The 9,286-nt window shown below is 34.3% G+C and overlaps 1 protein-coding gene across 1 annotated transcript in view; it reads left to right on the forward strand.

The window, feature by feature from the left end:
- Positions 1 to 3,795: 3,795 nt before the first annotated feature.
- LOC117102489 (neuronal acetylcholine receptor subunit beta-3-like) overlaps positions 3,796 to 9,286 on the forward strand; it is a 13,134-nt gene continuing 7,643 nt past the window's right edge. The window contains exons 1-3 of the mRNA XM_033242769.1: positions 3,796 to 3,867; positions 6,765 to 6,913; positions 7,810 to 7,854. Coding sequence (XP_033098660.1) covers positions 3,819 to 3,867; positions 6,765 to 6,913; positions 7,810 to 7,854 — 243 coding nt within the window. The 5' untranslated portion in view covers positions 3,796 to 3,818. The remainder of the gene's footprint in view (positions 3,868 to 6,764; positions 6,914 to 7,809; positions 7,855 to 9,286) is intronic.

The following is a 9,286-nucleotide window of genomic DNA, read 5'->3' on the forward strand; positions in this document are numbered from 1 at the left end:
GTTATGTCCTATTTAAAAACTACTACATGCTCGACCCATGCATTCGAATGTTGTTTTTCATGTTGTTTGTGAATTTCATTTGTATTCAATCAGTCTGAAGGTTAAGGAGTTTTGGTTGTACACTTTTGATGTTTAAAAGTTTGTAGACAGCAACAGGGATCTAAAATATGTTAAGCCGGTAAATAATACAGTTCGCTCTCTAATTCTAGACCACCAATTGTCTACATTAATTGTTGATCTCGGGGGCTCGGTCTCCAATTAGAAACCTCTAAATGGAGACCACAGTATCGACTGGTGTTTAAAAAGCATAAGAGAAGAGGGTAATCAAATGAAAAAAATAGAAAAGACCAAAACTGCAAGTGGTCTTCACATTTTTGTTTTCTTTTTTGTGGGAGACATTCACTTTTATTTCAAGCAATGATTTTTATATCTTCCTTTACACAATAAACATTAATGTACCCTACAGTGTAATAATAATAGTGATAATGATAAAAATAATGATATAATGGTCTCCAAATTTAAAAACATTTCTTTTTATCTTAAAATAATTCAATACCATTTATTTTTTCCTTTGAATTCGATTCTGTGTTCGGTTTCAGAATGACTAAATCATTAATGTAGTCAAGTCTTTTAGCATCTGAAACCAATTGAATCATTAATGTAGGTACTACTAATATAATGTAACAACTGGAACCAAATTTTGTATATTATGCATTACAACAATATCTTGAATCTTTTTTATCTTGCGTGGGAAAACATCTTCTTCTTCTTCTTCTTCTTCTTCTTCTTCTTCTTCTTCTTCTTCTTCTTCTTCTTCTTCTTCTTCTTCTTCTTCTTCTTCTTCTTCTTCTTCTTCTTCTTCTTCTTCTTTTTCTTCTTCTTCTTCTTCTTCTTCTTCTTCTTCTTCTTTTTTTTCTTGAGCGTGAACTTCAAATTGAAGGCTTCGGCGCGAGCTCCTACCGCAGATGGGAGTCTCATCCGGAAGTAGGGAGAAGTACAGTAAATAAAAGTTGAATAAAAGAATAAATAGAATACAATAAATACCTGTAGCCCAAGGCGGGGCCCTTGCAGGTGATTCACGGGCCGGAGAACCAGGAGCTCATCTTGGGCAAGGCCGCTAAATTCCTTGGGTAAAGCCATTAGCCTATACTAATGAACCTTACCAGATTACCCATAGCCCTACCGCCTAGCAAAATATACTGCAATAAAAACCCCATGGCTATATGAAATACAATACCGATAATCAATAATCACATGATGAATATATTACAATAATAATATTAACAGTAAAGCAATATTAAAAATACAAATTTCATCAAGCGAAGGACTGAGAAGGGTGTGTTAATACTTTGTTTAGAAATGCTTGAGACCATAGACACTGATGGAATTTCAATCGAATATTAATTTGTTTTGGAGCAGGCCAACGTAACTGCTCTCTTTCTGGATTTTCTTTTCTTCTCTCTTGTTTTTTTTCTTTCTATTTTGGATGGTAGGACTATCCCCGTACTCCCTGGATCCGCCCATGATAACGATTGATTGAACAATTGTTTTATAATGCTTATTTATATTGGCAAAGCTTCATTGGAACTTTCATGATTAAGCATGTAATATGCAAGATAAGGAAATGCACATACGAAAAATGTGTGTATAAAATAATTGTTGATTATATTGTTAGATAGTCACACGATTTTATTTCATATTTTTATATTCATAATTATTTTTACTTCACTCAACTGTTTTGTACATTATTAAATCAAATTGACATTCCTTTCTCTATTTTTGTATTAATCAAATGTTATGTCAACTTTGTAAATTTTTAAATTTTAAAATATTAATTGTAATTTTAATGTTTTTTCTTAATGATCTTTTTAGGAACAAATTTTATCGTAATTTTGTTTGTCTTGAATTTTCATTGCTCCCGAGCGTGTGGTCTTTTGTGATAGTTGCAATTTTCATCTTTGAAATTTTTATATTGAATACTTTTTGCATGTTTATATACTGTTGTTGTGCTTAGTTTTGTGAATGTTGTTTGTCTTTGTTTAATTTTGTTAGATTGACGCAATTCAGTTCATACTGCAATGTCAATTTTTGTTGTTTTTAATAATAAACCAGAATGAATGAATGAATGAACGATATTTTTGACATGGTCTACTTTATTGATATGCAGTAACGTATCTAGCCTTGAAATAGGGGAGAGCGCGAAGGTCAAATGGAGAAGCTCGATGATTAGGTGAGGGGCTCTTTCGTAAAATAAGTTGATTTTTAAGGGAGACTGTATGGGGGCGCGATTTTGTTTTAGTTTTTTTTTTGGAGGGGGGGAGATGTTGCCCCCGCACACCTTCGAGGTACGCCCCTGCTGTTATTCAAGGGGCCCCCAACATGTTTTCGCCCCCGGGCCCCATGACTCGTTACACCACTGAGCGAATTATGGTCTTAATCACTTACTAATTAGCATACCTGTTTCTTCCTATAAACAGTCACATCATCTATGGTCAATGTACTTTGTTATTTTTTTACTCAGAGCCCAGAACCTGAAGATTGAGGTTCTCTCATGAAACAGTCTGTAGTACAATAATATAAAATTTATAGTATAATACATACTCCAAGTATCGAAATGCACGCCATCGTGTTGGGATTCAATATTTGGACATTAAATATGTCATCTCATCATAATGATGACATAATTAATGTCGAAACATTGAATCCCGACACGATGGCGTGCATTTCGATACTTGGAGTATGTATTATACTATCTTATCTGAGATTAATCAGTGGACACTTCGATGAAGTTTTATTTGTTTTAGGTCTAAGGCCAAAGCTATGCCAGGCAGCGACCGTGATCACCCATTAAGGAGCCAGATATTGGAAGGCAAGCATCTTATCCACCAAGCTATTCAATACACTCACTGTATGCACAATACATACGGTTTTAACTATAGATAAAATGTGAATAAGATAAGCTAATTGGCATAAATAGATACATATTCGTATACTTTCTTTCCGCTTGTTAATTTACATATTGAATTATTGTTAAAATACATCCATTAGGTTTAAGAATCCTTTATTACCATTTTCTGTATATTGGCAATATCGGCAACATCAACCGATATTTCATATTATTTATGGATGATAGACTGTAAACCAATGTTCCAAAATGAATTAAGAGATTAGTTTACAAATTTATGTATTATACATAACACAATGCAATTGAAGAAAATAATGTTATTGTATTTATTTTGTGTACATGATTTAGCTACATTTGCTCGATATTCATTTTAAAAACAGTAAATGAAATTGGTTATTCTAACAATTTCACATAGTTATTCATATTTCAGACCAACCGTTGTATACAAAATCATCGTCAAAATTAATTGAGCATTATTTATTTGATTACACTATAGTCAAACAAAGTAGTATCTGCTACAACTATTTTAAAATGTATTTATTTTTATTTATTGACGTCTTAAAAATTACGTTAATCTCATTGTAAGTACTGCTTTCTACAGGAGCCTTGAAAATATGCTAATTAATATAAAGTACAATCAAGGTAAAGCAAAAAACACAAAGTAAGTACTTACACGAGTTCAGACCTGTTTATGCGCTATAGCAAATTATTATATAGATTACATTACACCAAATCACAAAAGCTACCGAGTTAAGACATGTAGTCTACAACAGATGAAAACAACTTAATTTGAAATATTCATTTTCAGCTGGCACTTAAATACATTAAAATTGTTGGTAACCAAACATTTTATGCTATAACTTTGCTCAGTTTTGACCGTCTAACACAAGTGCGTCAAATCACGTTCACAGAAATGCGAAGCTTTATTTGCATAGTTCTTGTTACGGTGCCCGTAATGCCAGGTAGGAAATACATATTTTTACAACTTTAGATGTTGTGCTATCAAAAAGATTTTTCTCTTCTAAAAAAAGTTTAGATCTCTTTTTATTGAGGTTTAGATATGCAAATGCAACCATTATTCTTTACATTCATTGTTTATTCTATAAAATTGTAGACATCTGTAGTTGTAAAGGCGGTATGAAATATGATTTCAATGACTCCTTTATACTAAAAATACTCCGACGTAGGTAGGAAAAATGCATGTTGCTTTAATAAGCTGAGTACCGGTATGTATATCTTAATACTAAAACAATGTTGACTCTAAGTGTCAACATTTTGTGCTATACTCATTTTCTCACTCATGGTAGTTCATAATACTTGTTGAATTCAGGTCTAAAATAAACAAACGGTTATGTGCCTCTACTTAAAAATCAATACCAGTAAAAGTCCATAAATGATGACATTAGACATTAGATCACTTTATTCGTCATGATTTTAAAATATAATCTCATGTAAACTGTTTTCCTTGGCAGGGAAAAAACACCAAGAATGAAAAAATATACATCAAGAATATACAATTATAACAACTAAAAACGATGATGACAAAACCATCCAACACAGACGACATCCCCATCATCAAACCACCAATCCAGGGAGGTTTAAAAAAAAGTTTTATACTCCAATATTCTTAATAGGTCTATTATTTAGGGTCTGTATTTACTCTCTGTAAAGCATATCAACGCATTCAGTTAATTTTTGAAATCGTTATAGAGATGCTCTAATCATAAATAGTAACGAGGATGAGTTAGTTATCTTAAAATGTGACGTCATAATTGCCTGTGTTGTTTAAATTTTCGTTAAAACTGCAGTCTAAACTGGGCAATTGGATTTTGCTAACCGCCCGCAAGATCTTTAATTGAGTCTGTGATGATAATATCAAGGCGTATTCTTGCTTTGTATTATGTGATGATCTAAGAAGGTGAGGAGTAAATTTAGATTAGAAGGAGATTAGAGGCAAGACCATTGAGTGCCTGAATGTTATAAGAAATATCTTGAAAATTATGCGTTCATTGATTTCAATGTAGTTTTATAAGAACAGGGGATACGTTGTTCTTGGTAAATGTAAAAATTCCTGCAGCTGTGTTCTGGACAAGCTGAAGGTGATGAAGATGTTTATATGACAAGCCATAGAGAAGTGCCTTACAATACAAGACTGACTTCAAGACAAAACTGAGTAAACAAGCTTTGTGGATGTATCAATAGATAAATATTTGCGGATGTGCCTGATCTTTCCTAACTGGAAATGGATTGAGCTGCGGCAGGTTGTAGAAATATGCCGAGTAAAGTGATTATCGAAAACTATGCCAATGATTCTACCAAAAGTCAATTGTGGAAACCTGAGAAATTCCAACGTAATTTTGATTGGTCTGAATTGCAGAACGATCAAATTTTGACTTAATGAGAAGAACCTCATATTTTACATTGTTCAGATAAAGTTTATTTGCAGTAAGTCAGATAGTGTTAGATAGCCTATTAACCATACATTACTGATTGAAATGTAGATGTATTTTTTTTAAAGAAATGTAAAACTGTGTGGCATCAGCATATTAATGGAAAAATAAGGTGTCTCTAATAAGCGAATTGTAGAGAGAAAAGAGCAATGTCCCGAAAATTAACCCTTTAGGGCACGCCACAGCATAGTGGTTTAGGGGTAGATTGAATTGCTGGAGTGAGACGAACTGGTACCGCCCTGCTGGACAAATTATCTGAACTACTGAATAACGTTCTCACAAAGCCTAGATTAATGAGCGGTTGCGCAGTAAAGGTAGAATGGTCAACAGTATCACAGGAAGCGGTTAAGTCAAGCATGACAAGAAGTACAGCATTACCAAAATCCAGAATATCATCATGAATTTTGAGTAGGGCTGTTTTACCAGGGAACAGGTGGAATTTCACTGTTCCCTGGTTTTACAGTGCTATCGATTTTCCGGTAACCAGATTGAAATGGCTCAAGTAATGAGTTACATTACTTGTTAAGTAATCTTCGATATGTAAAGCAACGATTTTTTTTCAATAATTCAAAATTAAAGTAATACAAGCAATTAACATCAATTGATTGTTTCTTGAGGATATGTCTAATTGCTGCAGTTTTTATAGAATCGCAAAATGTCCCATATTTTAAGGAGAAGCATTTATAATGTTACAAATAAAGTCAAGAAAACTCGGCAAGAACTTTCTTGACAAGAATAGTGATGGAGGTATACTGAGAATGCTGGTTTTGACGGCGAGTCATCTGGTAATTTTAGTTGGTGACCTAACCATAATCATTTGTCTCTTCCTAATTTCTTCCAACCATGTTTCATCACTGGTTCTTTTGTAGAGTTTTGGAATTTAAGCGGCCAATTGATTTTCAAGATTCTTCTTAGTAAATTTCTTTGAAACCAATCTATTCTAAAATTTGAGCGACCACAGTCGGCAGTTGTACATAATCTTGACGAATGAATTATAATCTAATACAAGTACGGGGAGATTTATCTTGTTGCTTTGAAGGTTATTTTCATATTGGTTCGAAACTGATATAGCCAGCCGTTTCCTCCTGTGACACATAATATGATATATGAATGACTTAATAAGGCAAAAAAAAAAAAAAATTAAAATAAAAAAAAAAATTCTGGTGTTGGCCACGTTTTGGGAAAAATCCAAATGGGTAGTCGGTAGGAATGCCTTTTTAGCTCATTAAAAAAATATGTATCGTTGTAAAAAAAAAAATTATAAAATGCCGAACCTCAATTTCGTACATTTTGGGTCGGTCGGGCGTATGGCCAACAGAATACTTTTTTTATTTGGCCTAATGAATCAACCAACAAAGACGTACGCATGGATTTTAATTATTAATTCTTACGTTTTACTGTCTTTATAGTTCGAGTAGAAGCACTTAATAACGAAGCTAGATTGATAGAGGACCTACTGAATAACTACCCTAAGACGAAATCTGCTAGGCCGGTCTTAAATGACTCTGATGTTGTCGTCGTGACGTATGGCTACATTGTAACTCAAATCGTTGAACTGGTGAGTGATACATATTGCTTTCTGGCAACAGTAACATTACAAGCTTGTAGTGAAAAATAGTTGTCAATATTGTTTAACCTAACGTGGTCGAAGAATGGATAACAATGGTCTACAGAAAACTCAAGCAGTAGTCTTAATTAGTCAGGCTTATACACTACAGTAACCTACGGAATATGCAGATAAATATTGAATAGAATTTCTGTCATAATTTGTAACCAAAATAGTTTTTTATAGTTTTAATAGTGTAACCAACAATCTTCACATGCAGGCCTAAATAATTAATGAAAAAGCCGTTTAATTATTGTACAACCAGGCAAATTCTATGCTGAAAAGGTTTTTAGGCTACAGCGGAAACATCAAGTTCTGCCTTTTATAATCCGGAAACATCAGAAAAGTCAGGGTTGGCCGACGTATTCTTGCTTCCGAAGAAACCAAATTATAAGCAAGCACCTTTATATGAGTACGAATACGATCAACTTTATTTCAATTTGCATAGAATATTAACCTTAACAATAATTCATAATGAAATGATGGTATCACCTTGATCTATATTTTAGTAATCATGCACCTTGATTATTCAAACATTTGTAAACAAATTTAGTGTACTCGCAACCAAATTTTGATTTGATTGCTGGATTATTATAGCCACTTGATATAGGCAATCAGATGCCATTAAAATGTAGCTAATACATTTCTTTATCCATTGTTCAGGGTCCAGGGATGGAATCTCGCGTTAAACTAAAAATAGGCTTAAACTGGTGACGTCATACACAAACACTTTTCACAGTGGCTCGTTCCCGTACGAGATAGCGAAAGCTCTCTAATTCACTTCTTGTTTCTCATTCGTCAACACCACCCAGCATCTCAATCGTAATTATTATCATTGTGTGTTTCAGGACGAACGACGTCAGTTTATAACTGTAAACGGATGGCTTTACATGGTGAGTCTATTATCTAGGCGATAGCTCCTTTATTCGTTTTTCCATGGTTTTGCTAAGCTACAAAATATGGAATAATGATTTTGTTATAGAGATGTTGAATGTACTTACCTTGTTTTTAAATTATATATTAGAGTTATACAATGATTACGAAATTACTCGGTGTAATGTAAACATCTTGTACATGTTCCAAAACAACAGTTAGCAAAAGCTACTTACGACAACATAGTCTTGGCTACTCCTAGAATTAAGCTGTGTTATGAGTTTGCTATTTGTTGTTTTGAGAGTACTAGATACTCATCGTGGTTTAAATTGAATAGCTCTTCTCACAGACGGCCAAGACAAATCGATGTCGCTCCAGTACGAATTGAGCGTTTTAGAAATAGTGCGGTTCATTTCCTGACAAATTTGATTAATTATAAGCAGAAAGTCATTATTTGTGACTCTCCTGTCCTGTGAAATGTTGATTTTAAAACTTCATGACAAAATGAAATTCAGCCGTGAGACTGCGAATTGTTCGAAGTTTCAACAATGTTCATAAACGTACCGTAATAATCGATGCCAGAGAGCATTAAAATAAACTCATCTGAAGAACCCGTAACATCTTATTTTTTATCTGTATGCCACCCTGACACTTGCACGATTTTCGTTCCCGCACTGGCGCGCACTTCAGCGTGCCAATAGGCTCTTTTCGATTTTCACGTTAACATAGTGGACGTCTTGACATGATGTCATTTTCAAGCACTGCGCATGCGCGATCGTCAACACCTCGTTCACCATTAGATTTGAGAACGTGTTTATTCCGGTTTCCACCGTCGACCCAAATCTACTCGCCCTGTTGACTGTATGACGTCATTTTTTCAAGATGGGCGATACCTGACCCGCTGAAAGGATCTTACTAGGCCTAAGCAGAGGCCTAATTCTATGCAATTTTCAAGTAATTTCATCTCTGATATTGAACAAGTTTACAGTTTACAAGGCGATTAGCATTGTACAAAAGCACAAACTTTTCATCGTCAAGCACATTGTTGAAATATCTGAACAGAATCGCTTCTCGGACTCAATAAAGATTCGCTATGATGGAATGGCATGATCCTTGCTCAAAAAGTCATCATGTTGACTCCTTTATGGAAGGCAAACGCCGCCAAAAATACAATTACAAACACACAACGTACTAGCACAAACACACAACGTGTTAGCACAAACACGCAACGTACTAACTCAAACACACAACGTAGGCCAACACCGCCAAAAATACATTTACAAACACACAACATACTAACTCAAGCACACAACGTACTACGATGCAGGCCACAACCGCCAAAAATACATTTACAAACACACAACGTACTAACTCAAGCACACAACGTACTACGACGCAGGCCACAACCGCCAAAAATACATTTACAAACACACAACGTACTAACTCAAGCAC

The sequence above is a fragment of the Anneissia japonica genome, unplaced genomic scaffold (assembly GCF_011630105.1).
Source record: "Anneissia japonica isolate Jap-2015-1 unplaced genomic scaffold, ASM1163010v1 scaffold287868_len458714_cov195, whole genome shotgun sequence".
Classification (NCBI taxonomy): Eukaryota; Metazoa; Echinodermata; class Crinoidea; order Comatulida; family Comatulidae; genus Anneissia; species Anneissia japonica.